Genomic DNA, 19497 nt, shown 5'->3' on the forward strand with positions numbered 1-19497 from the left:
CAAACTTTCGTCATTCAGTCAATCCTTGTTCGAATTCAACAAACGAAAGGTCTAATCGTATCAGAAAAGCCTCAGCTGTCGGCTCCAAAAAATCCGAAGACGATCCGAGGTCATGGCGCAGAGTTACGACACTCGAACGAAATTCGCGTGGGCGAGTCGGCTCGCGCGGCGTAAAATTTGAAACGCCAGCAAGGGATTTTCCCTGACTCGCTGGCGACGCGTGCACGACTGGCATACGTCATTTTCAAGCTGCATTTTGAAGCTCTCTCCTGCAAAAAAATTGACCGTTCTGCGATCGATATTGTTGAAATGGCTGAGAATTTAGTACCGCGCTCGCAGGTCTGGCATTGGAGCGCTCAGATCGCGCTGCGGCGTTACTCCTACGACTCTATCAATTGAGAACTGGGTATGGCTGTGTTCGTCTTGGAGAGAGCTTTCCATAGAGCCCGAGATTGTTGGAATACTCCAAAGGATATCGAAATTACAGTCAGATGAAAATGTGAGTTTGTGAATTTCATGCGTCTCCTGAAATAATTTAGGCTCTAAGGGTTAACCAATAAGCAATCTATGAAAACCGGTTGCCGACAAAATTCTAGAAACTTCTGGAACATTAGTATAAATCAGTGAATCACAGTTCACAGCTCTGGGAGTAAGCAATGAAAAATCTAAAGAAAAAAAGTTGACTGCCACCATTTTAGGAATCGGATCAGGGATTTTCAATATAGGCCAGCAATGCCCTGCCACTGAGCTACTGTGTAGTAGTATTCTTCTTCTTTTTTCTTTTTCCATCGGAAGCCTCAACAGTGATGAACAACTCTTAAGATGGCCGATAACAGAGTAGAGGGGTGTGAGGTGAGAAAAATAATAATAAAAAAGTTTAGGAATGGACTCAGATGGAGAGCCAAGGTTTAAAGGGGAAGTTAACCCTTTAAGAGCCACAGGAAATTTTCAAAAATCTGCATTTTTTCATGTTCCTCGGATCATAGCTTCAGTTCTACTCACTCAATTCTCACAATCTAGGGCTTCCTGGAAAGGTATTCGCGAGAGGAAGAGAATGAGGTCGATCATGATAGCCAGCACACCGTCTATCCAGCGCTAGATCGCAGCGACAGTACGAAAAATGCCCCAAATGCGTCCAATTGCGTCCCGCTCCAGATATTTCATTCTACTCGATCGTGGAGTTCCAATTTTTTTGCTGTGTACCCTTGACAATATCAACAGTGAAACCCGTGCAAATTCGAGTAAACCAGCGTGACGAAAAGTCTCAAAAATCTCAGTACTAAAGTTGCACTGCGCGCTTTTGAAATTGCCGCGATCGCGGCTCAACTTACGAGTGATTTATCTCGGGAACCGTTGCTCGCAGCGCTTCGCGGATTGTTTCTCCCGACAGGTAAGAGTTTTCTCTTCGCCCTGGATATTTCGATCGATGGATTTGAGCGAGATTAGACTGAGTTACGATCTTTTGAAGTTTTGCATTTGAATGCGTCGTTTACGACGCATTCAAGTATGGGGCGGCTCTTAAAGGGTTAAGGCAAAAATTAAAATTTCACCAGTTGTAGTCTTCGGGGTGCTGGGTCGAATGGTCTTGGTCCGAGAAAGCTGAGACGCTCCCTTCCTACTTGAATCCCAATCGAACTCGCGCACTTCCACCGAAACTGGGTGACTGCGCCCTACTAGATGGGGATTTGTATGCAAAATGTCACTAAAAGCGCCATTTCGTTCTTATAAAAGCACGGATGACCGCGATTGGCCCATATGTTGTAGTCTTTTGGACGCTGAGTCGACTGGTTTTGGTCCGAAAAGGCTGCGATGCAGCGTTCCTCCTTTATTCCCAATCGAACATGGTTGAACAAGCGGTCACGTGCTCCTGCGTACACCAGTCACCTGGTCACTGTGCCTGCAGGGTACAACTTACTAACCTGTTTGACCTTTTTTGGGTGCAGTCCTGTCACTCGAGTTGAACTCAAGTTGAACCTTGGTGTGAAAGTTGTCGCCTGCTGGCGTGATGACCAGGTGATTTGGGCACCCAGGAGCACGTGACCACTTGTTCAACCATGTTCGATTGGGAATAAAGGAGGAACGCTGCATTGCAGCCTTTTCGGACCAAAACCAGTCGACTCAGCGTCCAAAAGACTACAACATATGGGCCAATCGCGGTCATCCGTGCTTTTATAAGAACGAAATGGCGCTTTTAGTGACATTTTGCATACAAATCCCCATCTAGTAGGGCGCAGTCACCCAGTTTCGGTGGGAGTGCGCGAGTTCGATTGGGATTCAAGTAGGAAGGGAGCGTCTCAGCTTTCTCGGACCAAGACCATTCGACTCAGCACCCCGAAGACTACAACTGGTGAAATTTTAATTTTTGCCTTTACTTCCCCTTTAATTTATACAAAAGAGAAAGACCAAGGAACTACAAGTTACGCTATACTGTCCACTAACACCACCAGTTACTAAACAATCAGCGCATGCGATAACATTGCACGACACTGACCGACGGTACTGACGTTCTACAACTAACTGGCTAACAGCTCTAGCACATCTTGGATGCGCACTCCAACAGCCTTCCAACTTGGAAGGTTCTAAGCCAGTTAGCCAGTTAGTTGTAGAACGTCAGTACCGTCGGTCAGTGTCGTGCAATGTTATCGCATGAGCTGATTGTTTAGTAACTGGTGATGTTAGTGGACAGTATAGCTGTTGTGTCCTGCCCCAGGTGGGTTCTACTCGGACTCATCCAGCTCGATCACACACACACACTCGAGGCCATTACAGATTTCAGTACATCTCAAACTCCATATCCGAAAAAGACCAAGCTCACGTGCGAGCATGCGCACTACATACATATGGTCCATGTCCAGGACATGACAATTTCCCCCTCACTAGTTGAGGCGAAGCATCTAGAACTATGCAATAGTAAACACATCAACATGCAATCTCAAAACTCACAACTGCCGAGACATAATATTTCATGATACACTATACACCATATATACACCATAAATATATAATTATATACAATATCCAGCAGAGTCCAAAATATATCATTAAAACTCCACAGACTAGAATAGGTCTATATGAACTGTGTGTTCTGAACGTCAATCCTTGAAACGAACTGGTCGAACAGTAGCGCGGGTTGACCGTCGTTCAGCTTGCGGTGACGACGTCTTGCTGTAGCTGGCACGTGAAGTGCTAACCGACGCAGACTCACTAGTACCGGTTGTTGCTGAGACCGGCGCGCCTAGCTCCGCTGCCGTGACACTGGCGTCGTTGTTGCTGAGTGACGGCTGTGTCGGAACCTGAGCTGTTAAACTTGCTCCACTCTGCTCAGACAGCCCTGCATCGAACTGAGGGATTTGCTGAGGACGGAGCTGGTTGCGATGGCGTTTCCACATTGCATCACCGACTTGTATCTGATACGTCATCGGACTGAGAACAGCCGTGACCACGGCTGGGGCCCACTTATCTCCTCCTTTGCCGAAATTCAAAGCCAGGACAGCTTGGCCGCACTGAAATTCCGGCATGTGCTCCAGATTGTTCTCGTAAACCTCCACGCCCTTACGCCCTTCCATTTTCGAACGATCATATTTGATGCGAGGTTGTCGCCCCATCAACATCTCGGCCGGTGTTTTTCCATTCGCCTGTGGGGTAGTACGATGCGAGAGCAAACACCTCTGCAACTTTGAGTGAAGTTGCCCTGGTTCCTCATCCATGACTTTCATTTTGCTCTTGAAAAACCCCACGTACCGTTCTGCCATTCCATTGGTGGCCGGATGGCCAGGAGCGGTACACGTGTGATGAATTCCATTCTTCCGCAAGAACGTTTGAAATTCGTCGCTTGTGAACTGTGACCCATTATCCGTGACGATATGGTTTGGCAGGCCGAAAATAGCAAACACGCGCTGCAAAGCCATTATTGTTGACGCTGACGTAGCATGGGACGACGGAATAACGTCAATATAGTTGGAGTACGCATCCACCAATACCAGGAACATTTTGCCGAGAAACGGTCCTGCAAAGTCGAGATGCAGTCTCTGCCACGGTCCTGCCGGCCATGTCCAAGTTGCAAACTCTTTCGGGGGATTCTTGGCATTGAGTTGACATAGGGCACACTACTTGACCGTCGACTCGATATCTTCGTCGATTATAGGCCACCAAACGTATCTCCGAGCCAACCGTTTCATTCTCACTACCCCAGAGTGTTCTGAGTGTAGGTCATTGAGTAGGATTACTCTCAGGGAGTCAGGCATGACCACCCTTCCATTCCATAAAAGGATGTTGTCCTCCACTGACAGTTCCCACCGTTTAGCGAAGTAAGGAAAGAGCTCTGGCTCTGACACTTCCTCCCAACCATTAATCGTGAAATGGAGTACCTTCTTCAGGACGACATCCCGTTTCGTTTCCGCCGCTACAGTAGCAGCCCTGATGATTTCAGATTCTTCTTGAACAAACAACACTTGTTGTTCAACTATTTCATCACGAGTAGGATCGCCACTCATTGGCTTGCGCGACAAATAGTCCGCAAATACATTCTTTCTGCCCGGAATGTACTCCATTGAGTAGTTGTATGCCGACAAAACCATCTTCCATTTTTTCAGCCTCGAAGATACCAGAGTAGGCACTTTCTCTGTGCAGCCGAACAATTTGAGTAATGGCTGATGATCCGTTCTCAGCATGAACGTCCGTCCCAACAGATATTGACGAAATTTGGTAACTCCAAACACCAACGCCAACGCCTCCCGTTCGATATTGGAGTAGTTCTTCTCCGCCGACGAGAGAACACGAGACCCGTACGCTACAGGACGAAGCTCGCCCGATTCGTCCTTCTGAAACATTACCGCACCGAGACCAATGCCCGAAGCATCCGTTTGAAGGATCAAATCTTTCTCCGAGAAATAGTGAATGAGTACTTCACTGGAACACAGTGCAGCCTTGATTCGAGAAAATGCATTCTGCTCATTTTCCTCCCATTGCCATTCAGCAGATTTCTTCACCAGATTGTACAGAGGTACCATTATTGTTGCGAAATGAGGTATGAACCGTCGCAAGAAATTCGCCGTTCCAATGAATGATTGAAGCTCGTTAACATTCGAAGGAGCCTTAGCGTCCCGCATTGCCTCAATCTTATCCGCTGTGGGAGCCACACCAGCACTAGAAATCGTGTGACCCAGGTAGGAAATCTCATCCATCATGAAATGAAACTTACTGGGATTAAGCTTCATCCCGACCTCCTGTAGGCGACGTAGTACCCTGATCAGGTTGTTGTGGTGTTCATCCTCATCCTTCCCAGTAATCAGGATGTCATCCACGTAGACGATGCACCCAGGCAGATCTGCCAATATGGATTCCATTGTGCGTTGGAAAATTGCCACTGCTGAGTGAATGCCAAACGGCAATCTCACGTATTCATACAACCCCTTGTGAGTAGAGATTGTCGTGTACGGCCGAGAAGCTGGATCAAGCTCCAGTTGGTGATAGACTTGGGAGAGATCCAATTTGGTGAATTTATCTCCCCCCGACAATTTCGCTAACATTTCCTCAATAGTAGGTAGCGGGTAGTGCTCCAAATCAGACTTGGCATTGATTGAGCGAGAGTAATCAGCACAAATTCGGATACTACCATCCAATTTCAGTACTGGCACAGTAGGCGATGCCCATTTGGAGTGCTCAACTTTGCGAATAACTCCCTCTGCTTCCAATTTCTCCAAAGCCTCCTCGTACTTCTCCGTGATAGAGAACGGCACGGGACGCGCCTTGTGGAAAATTGGATCAGAATCATCCACTCTCAGGGTGATTTGAGCCGACCTCAGCTTGCCAACCTGAGTCGTATCGAACAGCTCCTCAAATTCCTCAATGAGAGCTCTCCTCCTACCATCCATTTGAACATGATTGACATTGACAATCTGTTTCCACGGTAGAGTAAATTGGGACAACATATCCCTGCCCAACAATGACGGACCACCATTATCCACCACACGGAGTAGTGTAGGTTTCTCCACACCATCAATGCTGACATTGAACTTCCCTTCACCGATACATTTGATTTCTGCCCCAGAAAAACCGGTCATGCGTACACTCGGTTTGGTTAAATTTGTACGAGACACCCCAAGTGACTCAAAATCATGGACAGAAATGATTGAAATGCCACTTACCGTGTCGATTTCCATTACAACAGGAACATCATTCACAGCAATTTCCAATTTGTAGGAGGGCACAGATTTGCTCTTCAATTCGCCCTGATCCGAAATGTGGAACATTGGCATGCACTCAATATCAGCAAATTCATGCTCACCTGCGTCATCAGTCACAACATTGTGCACCGACGCGCCTGACGTGGATTTCTGCCGACAAACACGCTCCAAGTGCCCCTTCCTGTGGCAGTGACGACACTCAGTGGCCTTGTGTTTGCACTTATCTGCCAAGTGTTGAGTAGACCCACAGCGGTAGCATAATCTCTGCTCTCGAGATTGATGAGATTGACGAGAAACACCAGACTGCGCCTGCGACCGCGATTCCACTGGCCGGTGATTCACCTTGTGCACTTCCTGCTGAGAGGTCAGCTGCACGGCCGCGCGCGCCGCCGATTCCTGCGTCAAAGCTAGTTTGACGATGTCATTGAACGACTGTGCCGAAGTATCTTCTTTCGTCAATAAGAAATTTCGAGTGGATGAGCTGCTCAAGCCAGCAATAAACTGGTCTCGAAGCGCTCGATCGAGGTGATCAGCAAACTCACACCTCACAGCCAATCTCTTCAGACGAATGGTGAAATCCACAGTCGACTCATTTTCCTTCTGCTTCAACTGATGAAAACTGAACGTCGCCGAAACTTGCGAAATTGCAGGTTGAAAATACTTCCTCAAAAGATCGCAAATCTCTGACAGTTTCTTGTCAGTTACTTTCGCTGGCAAACAGAGGCTCCTCAAAATCGAGTAGGCTTCCGCAGACAGCAAACTCAGTAATACAGCCTTCCTTTTCTTGCTGGCAGCCAACTTGTCTGCAGCATTGGCCGAAGCAGCCACGGTTCCAATATCATTGGCAAAAAAATAGAATTCAAGTCTCTCCTCAAACTCTTGAAAGTCGCCGCCGGTAAACGGCTGAAGCGATGATATCCGAGCCATATCTTCGTCGCCAGTTGTTGTGTCCTGCCCCAGGTGGGTTCTACTCGGACTCATCCAGCTCGATCACACACACACACACTCGAGGCCATTACAGATTTCAGTACATCTCAAACTCCATATCCGAAAAAGACCAAGCTCACGTGCGAGCATGCGCACTACATACATATGGTCCATGTCCAGGACATGACAATAGCGTAACTTGTAGTTCCTTGGTCTTTCTCTTTTGTATAAAAAAGTTTAGATTAAATATTATTCAACTCGGATGGTGAGCCAATTAAATTATGATGAAAAGGAGAAGGACAAAATATTACGAGTTATGACTAACTGTCCGCCAATGTAACCAGATCGTATACAGTCAGCGAGTGCGACAAAATGGCGCAAAACTTACAAGGAGTACTGAGATATACCGTATTTTCCCCATTAAACGTACACGTCTCCATTACTAGTACGTCCCCAATTGTAGTACATGTTGGGTGTGGATCGAAAATATAAAAGGACACGTCTCTATTAATAGTACATGCCGGAATGATGTGATGGGCATCAGTGGGGTACAGATACCAGGGTCCACCTTACTTCGTTTTTCTTACCCGTTCATCGTCATTGTGTCTTTGTACACTGATTCTTACCATGGTTGGGTGTATTTACAGCCTTACAGCATCATTATCACGAGTTGTTTGCCACCCAACCCAGGCAATCAATCTTCCCAGAAACGATGAAAGGACACGTCTCCAATACTAGTACAGTCTCCTATAGTAGTACAGGTCTGACCACCTTTGAAAAAATAAAAGTACTGTACATTTATTGGGGAAAATACGGTACGTCATGTGGAACTACTTGTTATTGTACATAACTAGTCCATCATACAATGTATCATGTCATGTTCAGGAGGTCGCACGTGTCACTGACATGCACTCTCGTTTTGTGTTACATGTAGCTGTGACTTTCGTTAGGGTTCACACTTTTAAGTCACAGGCTTTGTCTTCACCTTCTTTCGCGCCTGCTGATGGAGTTCTTGGCATGCAAGTGTTGTAAGCTAGACGTTTTCACTGCAGTAGTCCAGGGCGTACGCCGCTCGCCTCCAGGAGTGGTTCCCATGCCAACTGATGAACCAACATTCCACACAATTGAAGTGCTGTTTTCGTATCCCGCGGAGTTTCTGCACATTCTCCTCAGACTGGGTGAAATTAACATCCACAAGCTGCTGGACGATGTCATTGCTACGCATTTTTGATTTTAAAAGACTGAACCTTTCCCCGTTTTGTGGATGTTTTGTTCAGCATGACGATTGCATGCAGTCTTGAAAGCTGCCTAAGTTTCGAATCATCTGGAGCAAACATCACACAGGGCAAGCAGAAGCCACCATTGCATGCCTGTCAAAAGACTACCCAGGGTAATTCCTCTAACAAGGATAGTTGAAAGTGGCGCTGTTTGCCATCCATCTGGACACGCACAGGAAATGAAATCCTTCGCCTTCGGTGGCGCACAATGATTGTCGATGACGGAAATCTTTTCCGTGTCCGGCAAATGTCGGGGGACTGGATTCCATTGTAGACGTCGACTTTCAGAATATCCCTTCCAACACACTCCCATGTCACTGAAGTAAGTTTTGGATGATCGAGCAGCTTCCAACAACGGTCGCTCTACAGCTTCGCCGACGATTTCTTCCTCAGCGCTGCTCGTTGCATGCAGTCTTCGCTTGCAAGTCAGGTGCCGCGGTCTGCATTCTCACCTATCTCTTGACCTTCGCCACTAGCACTGGCTACACTCTTTGCCTGCTGCTCAAAATAGCTCTGAATAGAGCGCTGGCCCTCTGGATGTCGACGCTTCATTTTTCCTTTCCACAAAGCGAAAGCATCGTCCAAAACACGACGAACTTTGTCAAAACAAACTGCAACAGAAAATTCGACTCGGAGATCGAGGCGATGTAGAGACTTTGTTGAACCCAGCTCAGTAGGCTGTGTCCCAGCACCGCTTTCACACCTGGGCTAGTCATGTCACCATCCTCGACCTCGGACCGTCTGGCCATCAGGCGCGGACTCCAGGCGCTAGGCATGCACTGCAGAGCTGCATGCACTTACTTGCACTGCGAGCGCAGGGCCTGAAAAGGCTGGATCAAAAATATCCGTACTAATATCGAATTTTTTTTACTGGTTCCCGGGCATCCCGGGAACCGCCCTATGTACGCCCCTGTAGTCAGTTGGCTAACGTTAGAGTAGGCTGTAGTGCTTACGAGTTCGGTGAAAGGTTTCGAGCAATTGCGGCTTGGAGCCAGAGTTTTCTAACAGAGTTCTCTTGATAGTCATGAGCTGGTCTTTTGTGTGATTTGGGTGTGTGCCGAGGTAGGAGCACGCCTCTACAGAACATGTCATGATAGTGGAGTTCAGTAGGATGTTGACATTTGGGTTTGTCACAAGTCGTCTTCGCTCAGCTTCTCCTTTCTACGTTTATTACATAAACTTGAGCCTCCCAAGTTGGGTGGTCAGTTGCTTTGCGTCGTCGAGTTGTAGTAAGGCCGGTATGTCCTACAGTCTTACTAGGTTCGTCATCATCCAGTAACTTTCGGCATTCTTTCTTGCCGTGATGCGTAGCTCGTGCTCTTCTTCGTTGCGCTTTCCTTTCCCTCTTGGACCTTTCCGAACCTGTGCCTTCCAAGTTGGAAGGTTGTTGGTTTGCGCCTTGGAGAAGTGTTGGAGCTAGGTGTCAGGTCGCCGAATGTCTCAGTACTCCTTGTCAGTTTTGTGCCATTTTGTCGCACTCGCTGACTGTATAATATCTTGTTACGTTGGTGAACAGTTAGTCATAACTCGTAACATTTTGTCCTCCTTTTCACCATAAGATAATATTATGTGAGGGATTAATGGGATAAAGGCAAGAATTAAAGAGATGTTCAAACTAAACTAAACTAGGAACGCAGTAAACACAGTTATACAATACAAGCGATGCCGATCAATGAGGTCGTTTGCTGAAAAGAAGATCAAAATACTTCTGAAAAGATGCTGCGTCTTCTAGTATGGTCTTGGTGGGATAAAGGCAAGAATTAGAGATCCTTAGCAAAAGTACGATAACGCTAACTTTTACGGTACTCACTCCCAGCCGTGACAAAAGACGTTATCGGGTAACGGAAAAACGTTACAGAGCTCAAAATAACGGGCCGACGTTCGTTATGGTAATTCTGCAAAAAATGCAAAACTCGCATTGTTTTCTAACTGGCGGGAGATAAATAGCACGTGCAGATCGAGATCAGAGTCGAGATTGCTTCCTCTTGTGACATTTAAGCTTTTTTTGGCGAGTTTTGCCTTTCAGTTGACAATGTCTGCGTCCTCTGCTTCGTGCCTTTCACCCTCTATCCCATCTGGGAAACAAAGGACCGGTTCCGCGGCACTCCTGAGGAAGAAATTCATCGGCCTCTCCCAGACGTGCTGGAGCTGGAGAACCGTTACAGTCTTCGGTGCTGCGTTTAGGAATGGTTTTCCAAGGACCTGGGAACAGCGAAAACTCATTTTCGCCGCGCCTCTGCCATTCCAGAGCGAAAGACCTCGCCAAGGTATTCGTTCGGAACGACAGCAAAGTAATCCCTGGTTCAAAATTTTGAATTTCCCGCACTTGTTTCCACGAAAATTCATACCGCCATGGTTGTCACGACTACATCGTCTGAACTATAACGTACATTGTGCTAAGGGAAAAGTCAGCTTGAACGATCCGAAGTACGGAAAGGTTTGGGTCTACGTTAGTGTTGAGTCGGAACAAGATAGTGACGACGACGGGAACAAGATAGTGACGACGACGGGAACAAGATAGTGACGACGACGGGAACAAGATGGTGACGACGACGACGGGAACAAGATAATGACGACGACGGGAACAAGATAGTGACGACGACGGGAACAATATAGTGACGACGACGATGGTAACAAGATAGTGACGGCGACGGGAACAAGATAGTGACGACGACGACGGGAACAAGATAGTGACGACGACGACGGGAACAAGATAGTGACGACGACGACGACGGGAACAAGATAGTGACGACAACGGGAACAACAGGAACAGGTAGGTTGGTGGAACGACATTTATTAGAAACGGGACAAGAGACCAAGACGAACGAAACGACTACATGGTGATTATTGAAGAGGGAGATTATTGAAGAGAGCTTATTGAAGAGAGAGAGTAGAGAGAGCAGCAACGCAATATAAAGGGCCTGGGTAGCTATGGCAAACATGGACGCGCAAGTAGCTACCCAGGCCAAATGAATAATGCATGAACTAAGAATTAATATAATATTGTAATTACTTGTAGGCCAAACATTAGCGTTTCTTTTTTTGCTAAGGATATCTATTAAAGAGAAGTTTAAACGAAATTAAACTAAGAACGCAGTAAACACAGTTATACAATACAAGCGATGCAGATCAATGAGGGCGTTTGCTGAAAAGAAGATCAAAATACTTCTGAAAAGACGCTGCGTCTTTTAGCATGGTCTGAAGGTGCTTAGCAAACGTAGAAGTGCGGTGCTGGGTGCACCACAGGCAAAGAATTAAAGAACAGTGCAGCACGATTTGAAAAGGAATTGACACCGTCAGTCGTCCGGAATTTAGATATTGCAATAGCAGCATTAAAAGAGCTTCTTGTTGTCCTAGCGCCGGTTGAAACTAGAGGGAAAAGGCGTGTCAGATTCGGGAGAGGGAAAACGACATGATTAACATGGATAAATTTAGCAATGCTACGAATAAGGTAATGTTCAAACGGATCAATCGACAATCTAGCTAGTCATCATCACAACAGAGACTATTTACCACCTGCTCATTAATAAACATGTCCAGGTTGGCATGCATCCAGGATTGGTCACTGCATCCAGGGTTGGTCACTGCATCCAGGATGGGTCACTGCATCCAGGATTGGTCACTGCATCCAGGTTTGGTCACTGCATCCAGGATTGGTCACTGCATCCAGGATTGGTCACTGCATACAGGATTGGTCACTGCATCCAGGTTTGGTCACTGCGTCCAGGATTGGTCACTGCATACAGGATTGGTCACTGCATCCAGGATTGGTCACTGCATACAGGATTGGTCACTGCATCCAGGTTTGGTCACTGCGTACAGGTTGATAAGACTCTACACGTGTTTGTCCCTTTTGGCAGGTCACCAACTTGACAATGGAGCTGAACACGGCGCAGGCACAGGGCTCCATACTGCACGTCGATCACGAAACATCGGCGACCACACTCAACCGTGCGCTACTGAGCAATCCGACAAGGGACTATTTATCGTATCGTTGTCCGCTCAGATTTCCGAGAATTCTGGATGAAAATCTTACGGCATTTGCGGTAAGGAGAGGATGTAATGTGCTTGTCCTCGGTGCCACCTATCGTAGATGGTGCCCTCTTTACTTTCCCAGTACGCCCAGGATCCGCTATCCCCCAATAGATCAACACACTTGTCACCAGTCAACAGCAATGGCATTTCACAAACTTCACACCTACCACAAAACCTCACACAAGACAAAGCCTGACAAGAAGAGACCATGCATGACGGGACTAAACTCAGGACTTGTAAAGGGGAGGAAACCCTTCTCAGCATATGAGCATGCCAGGCACAGCTCAAACATCTGTGGGGTGGTGACCATCTACCATCGGCAACCTTATAGTCACCCTTTTGCCCATGTTGACTGTGTAGTGCCCATGACGGCGGCCGTGTGCTGGTGTGGTGACCGAACTACCCTGACTGTACACGAGCAACGCACCTGAGCATACACCCATCCAGTGCATAAACACAAATTGCACAACAGTCAAAAGCGTGACAACGACATCATAAGAATTGTGCATTGCAGCTGTGCACCAAGCATTGCAGCACTGTGACCAGTAATTGAACTGAAAGGAAATACTGGACTACCCAAGGTAGCACCAACGCAAAACCCAATGAAAATGGTCTTTCAAAAAAAATGCCAGCAACAAGCAATGATAACAATTTTACCACAACGCCACACCACCAATATATTGGCAAGAAAATCGAGGCACTAGATGAAGGCACACAGGACAAGCAGTAGCTTCACAAGTAGTTCATTATACAAGGAAAGGGAAAAGAACCATGAACAACAGCGCACATGCTCCAGATATAAATACTAGTAGAGTAGGAGTCATAATATGTGTACTCTTGTTACTAATATGTAGTGACGTAACAAACACCATCCACGGACAGTTCTCCGGTAGGTGATCTTCAGCTCAGCAAACATTATTTTACTGTCAAACAGTCTTAACCGGGCACCCATGTTTGCTGGTACATCTGTATTAGTTATGTGCGCAGAGTGATGCTGGCACATGGTGCATAACCATTTACTTTTGCATAGCCTATTCGTTTTCTAGTCGGAGGTCAATTAGCCAACTGAGCAAATTCTAGAAGTCCAGGGCAATAAAGTGCCCAGCATGAATATTGTCCTTCTTCTTTGCCAAAGAAAATTTTATCTTCTGTAATACACACACATACCAAGCAGCATATGACTGGTCATTTTTTTGCAACTTAACTTCCGTCAACATGTAGCTCGGAGGCATTCGATGACGGACAGTTCTGCACCTGTTTTTCTGGCTGTTTTTCTGATGCAGCATATTCTAAAGGCCAGTTCAGACGGCGCTTCTGCCTTCTTCATGAGCGACCTCAAAACATGTGGCATACGATACCGCCACCTGATGTCATTCCTATACGATTCTCCGATTGAAAACCCTCGTTACTGCATGCCTTATGCGCCTGCCAAGTGGGATATGGTTAACAGTAAGTAACTGGTGTGTTGCACATTAACATACACATACACACACGTACACACACGTACACACGTACACACACGTACACACACGTGACCACAGCAAACTCGCTGATGTGGGTTACATATGAACACATGCATGCACACACGTACACACACGTACACACACGTACACACACGTGACCACAGCAAACTCGCCGATGTGGGTTACATATAAACACATGCATGCACACATGCACACACGTACACACACGTGACCACAGCAAACGCACTGATGTTGGTTACATGTGAACACAAGCGTGCAGCGGTAGCACAAGCGTACAGCGGAGCATGTAGCAATGCAGGAGATTTGAGTAGCATAGTTTGAGCGGTGAGCGGTAGCATGCACCAGTGTGGATCCGTTAGTCTGCATTATTACTATAATGCTACACACACACACGCGCGCGCACATTTGTACTGATGTTGGTTACATGATGTGCACTGATGTTGGTTACATGTGAACACAAGCGTGCAGCGGTAGCACAAGCGTGCAGCGGAGCATGTAGCAATGCAGGAGATTTGAGTAGCATAGTTTGAGCGGTGAGCGGTAGCATGCACCAGTGTGGACCCGTTAGTCTGCATTATTACTATAATGCTACACACACACACACACACACACACACACACACACACACACACACACACACACACACGCGCGCGCGCACATTTGTGCTTCTACAGTCCATTCATCCCAAACTGGCACCATAACTTTGTGCCTTGCATTTAAAGTATATTGGGAGATAAAGTGAAAAACAACTCTACATCCTGCATTCCATGACCGGTGTATTCTTCCTTGACGCTTTTGAGTCCAAAAAAGGTGCAAGGATAGGGAGTTCAATTTTTGGCCAGGTTTTACCAAGTTAGAACAGGCATACCTCAGCAAAATGTACGGCAAAGAAGGTCAAGCACCCATATTGAGCCTTTTAAATTTGGAAAAATTGGGCTTTCAAAAGCCAGCGGGGCTATGTTGGATTGTGCCACGGGTGGATGCTGAATAAGTTTTTAAAGCTGCTCCAGTGTTCTTACATACATGGCAGCATGGAGTTAAACACCGTTGCAGGCGCTAGCAGAACTGTTTTTCTTGGTGGCTGAGCGCAGCAAAACACCTATTTTTCACTCACAACATATTTTTAGCTAGCTGTTCAGACCTTCTAGGGCTCAATAGCGCAGCTTAGAGTGACTGGCCATTTGACTGGTCATTTGAGCCACTTGAACCTATGTTGAAGGACCACGTGTGTTACAAAGACATGTTATGCAGTCACTTATTAACACATGTTCCACTGCATGCACATTCTGTTGTGATGGACTGGTCACTGCAGATGAGACCGCATGCGATCAGTACTACTGCGCAGTTCTGGAGCAGTATGCGCATGACGGTTCTTGTCTAGAGCAGTGTGCACGCCAAGAAACGCCGATACCACTGAGGCTAAATTGTTCAATTGGTAGAAGAACACTCCCGGATGAACGTGTCCTGTCATGGACATACCCTTCCTGTCTGGAAAACATCACAAACCACTTTGGTAAGTCTGAACTACAAGACGTTGGCATGCATATGTGTGTATTTGTGTATGTGCACTTGTCTGTGTGTGTGTGTGCACGCGCGCGCGTGTGTGTGTATTTCTGTGTGTGTGCTGCATCATTGCGCGAAATCGCGCATCTATGAGCGACATCCACATAAACTGCTGGGACCATGGTTGTGTACTCGAATCTCATTCTGAGCACCCTTTTTTCTTCCTTTTTTCAGCCGTTTTTTTGCAAAAAGTCCTCGAGCTCGATTTTTTTTGATCGATCGTTCTTCAAGGAAAGATGAGTGGACAATCGATCAACAGGGCCGAGGACGAATGCGTCTGGTTGGAGTTCTTGCGTGGCACAGGATGACCAGACACACATATAGATACATTGCGACGATCTAATCTGCACAGTGTTTCCTAATACCGCACGCACGACGACGGTAAGTACAATTCATGTGATTTCAAATTGTTTGTGATCTACAACGTCGCGAGCAGGACGGAAATACAGCAACAGCATGACAACCGTTATACCAGGCAGTAACCAACAGTCACCTCCGTCACATTCTCCAGATCAGAAGGCAAGTGAGGCAGTGAACATGAAGAAATAAAGTATGAAAGAATGAAAAGTGAATAATTCAAAAATCTCAGAAACGTTGAACGTAAAAAACACTGAGAACAAGAAAAGTGACTTACTTCGATGGCAAAAGACAAAGCGAATGTTCCTCGTATGGACCTGGCTCTTGCGGAATCAGCCACACTGTGGAACCATGTGTTTGATTCCACAAGGGATGGCTACCTGCTCCTCACCAACCAGCCTCCACGACGGTGGTAAAGTCGCCAAAAATACGAAAGTTGAACATTTTGTGCAAGCATGCAATAGAAAAGTTGTGCTGAGTATGTCGAGTGGCCATTCGCACAGGACAAAGCCGTTGCGCAAGCTGTGACCCTGAAATTTCGTCCACTGGTAGCGAGGGTAACCCTGAGCTGGAAAGTGTAAGGGATGGCATGCTACACTCCCCCGCATACGCTTGACAGCACGATTTGAGGCGTGGAGTAGTAATATACCAGTATCTTACTACCCCTTGATACCTGATGCATGGACGTCGTCATCTTCATCCCGCAGATCGAAAATGTACAGGTGTCGCGTGATTTCGCGCAATGTGGTGGAGGACGGTTGATGTTTTTCGAGCTCCCTTCTCTGGTGTTTCTCTAGATTTTTCCAGGCCTTAGGCGGCCCTGTGGGCCAGCCCTTGGGCCAGTAGAGCGCCTTCAACAAAGGGGTTGACGTAGGTTGAGGACGGGACGGCGTTTGATGCCGTCACCTCTGCCTGCACCCTTCGTTGCTACTCGCGGCGGTTTGACAAGCCCCAGTATGAAATTTGTCAATGAGAGGAGAGAGGAGAGGAGACGTCGTCGTATGCGCTTTGGGTGCTGGAACGTGAGGTCTCTGGTGGAGCGGGACGGCAGGATAGAGACGGCGGCTGTATCTGGTCGCGTTGTTGAGGACAGGAAAGTTCACCGGGTCGTCGGCGAGTTGAGGAGATTGAAAAGAAGGGGCGACGGGACTACAGGAGACGCATTTGTTTGGCTGCGACAGCTACGTCGTGGATGGATTCACGGTGCTCAGCGCTGGACTTCCGCCACCTGCCAGTGCAAACAATCCGTGTATGCTCGGCTCCTAGTCGGATTTATTTATAATTTTTCTAGAGTGCTGTTTGTATGTAGTTTACATGTATATTCCATAACCATTCTGGTCGTAGGGACGCCAAATGCCAGAGTGTTAGCTCCACTTTATATGTTACAGTACAGCTGGGCGTCGAGGAACGACCAGGCTAGAGTTTCACCAAAGCCCAGCATACCAGTGTATACAATCATGGAGACTCAGCTGTGCATAGACTGTATTCCATGAAAATAAGAACGGTCTAGGCTAGGAGGCTGACCCCTGTAGGAGTTGCATTTTAATAGAAAGTATATTTTTCGCAGTAAAAGAGTATTTATTTGTAGAGCTTGTGTTGATACAGATTCCTAGGTTCAAACCCCAAGATGGGCAGTTAGTTACATTTTTTCTCTCCTTGCGTATTTTGTATCTGCATGTTATTACCCTTTCCGTGAGTCGCTCGTGAGTAATGTATGAGTCATGTATGGCTAAACCCGTATTTACCCGTATGACTGCTGCTAGTGTTATTGTTCTAGACCATTAGCATAATTAACCAATCACAGTTCACAGCTCTGGAATATTCTAGAATTTCGTCGGCGACCGGTTTATATAGATTGCTCATTGGTTGATGACCTAAAAACATGGCTGCCGTTCGCCGCGTGTTTTGTCTTCTTGCATTGTTCTTTTCTTGTGCTCCTTTCACTTCTTATCTTTACTTGCCGAGTGTGTAACTAATAATTCTGTCCTAACGAGTATTCGTGAAACCACAAAGTGAGTGCTTTGTTTGAGTGTGTGAAATTGTCTCCGAGGGCCAGCTACTACATTGGTGGCAGCGGTGGGATTCGAACCCACGCCTCCAGTTCTTCGGTGACCGACAGTACTGTAGGGTAGGTAAGTGAGGGTCTTGTGTGGTCTTGTGTGGCTTATTACAAGTTATTAGTGCCTAACATGCACAAGCTATAGACCCAAACTGTGAAATGCCCTAACTATCATGTATTTTAGAACGAGTTCAAGGCATTCCCCCTGTGCAGAAGCTAACCAAGTAGCTGTTTTTCAAACAGTGTCCGGCTGATCGTTACCAATTTGAGTTGAATTGTAAAAGAAATAGAATGCAGTGTGTGTGCATGCCCACATTTTTGGTGTGGTTGTTATGGTTTGTGTGAAGAGAGAATTGAAGAAAATGAAATGCTGTGTTATTCTTGTAAGCATCTTATGGTTGCTGTAGCTTCCCGTTCTGGATTCTCACGTGATGCCTTTGAGACCCCGGTGCGGCTGAAACTCCGGAAACTATAATGAAAGAAAATGACAACAATAATTATTAAGCTCGGGCGGGTGTAGTTCGGGTGGGTGTAGTTCCTTGGTCTTCATTTCTTCTTATAAAAATAATTATTAAAGTGAATGTAAATGCTTCATGGTGGAGTGCATAGAAAATGGGACAAGATCAGAAGGAAATAGCCCAGAAACATGACGGGCAATGATAGAAAGCAGAGGTTGAACATGACGGGCAATGATAGAAAGCAGAGGCATGACGGGCAATGATAGAAAGCAGAGGTTGAAGTTCATCTTTCTCTTTTGATTGTTATGTTCAGATGAACTGGAGTCTAACGCCTCTGCTAAAAGTCAAACATGTCAAAGGTACACGCCTCGCAGTGCGGCGGGCAAGGATACTCGTACTTCGCCTGTCGTTCTGAACGGTATCTGCCATGGGTACAATGCAAGTGTCTGTGAGAGACCCAACGCATACCTGCATCAACCACCGAATGCCTGCTACAGCCAAAAGCAGGGCCTACTAATAGTAAATAATTTTCAGAAGCAGCGCAAGCCTGGTGCCGGTGCCTTCCCAATCGCTTCCAAACCAGCGTGGCTGATATTTGAATCCACGTCCACCGCTTGCTACAAGACTGTCGGTGATCAAGTATGGTACTTTGGCGAGAATTGTGCACAGAAGGACATCTTCTCTAGAGCACTTCAGAGCCCGTAAGCAATACGTTACTATACCACACATTTAAATTTTACGCTAGCCAAGTTATCTAGTCTGAAATTTCCAGGCAGCTGATACTTGAGGAATTTGGGGGGGGGGGGGGGGGCGCAGTTTTGGACCAAAAATCTTTTTTTTTCTCTGGCCCTGTAAACATGGTCTTCACAGAGATCATTTGTGAAATAGGAATTAGGGGCCACCGGGAGTTTAAATACTGTTAACATCCCACTGCACACACAGACATTCAAGACCAGGTTTGGGCGAGATCGGGACTCACAGTGGGTGAAATGATTAGGCTTACACCGTGCTTCCACATGGTAGGTCAAATGTGGAAGGGGCAGCTAAGAGGTTAGGCTTACACCGCACTTCCACATGGTAGGACAAATGTGGAAGGGGCAGCTAAGAGGCTAGGCTTACACCGCACTTCCACATGGTAGGACAAATGTGGAA

General features: G+C 46.7%; 1 protein-coding gene across 1 annotated transcript in view; it reads left to right on the top strand.

Annotated features, from left to right (window-relative positions):
- Positions 1-19497, top strand: part of LOC135819574 (uncharacterized) — a 44369-nt gene that overhangs the window by 5316 nt on the left and 19556 nt on the right. The window contains exons 3-6 of the mRNA XM_065332812.1: positions 12250-12435; positions 13708-13873; positions 15221-15421; positions 18659-19046. Coding sequence (XP_065188884.1) covers positions 12250-12435; positions 13708-13873; positions 15221-15421; positions 18659-19046 — 941 coding nt within the window. The remainder of the gene's footprint in view (positions 1-12249; positions 12436-13707; positions 13874-15220; positions 15422-18658; positions 19047-19497) is intronic.

This window comes from Sycon ciliatum, chromosome 1 (assembly GCF_964019385.1).
Source record: "Sycon ciliatum chromosome 1, ocSycCili1.1, whole genome shotgun sequence".
In the NCBI taxonomy this organism is placed as follows: Eukaryota; Metazoa; Porifera; class Calcarea; order Leucosolenida; family Sycettidae; genus Sycon; species Sycon ciliatum.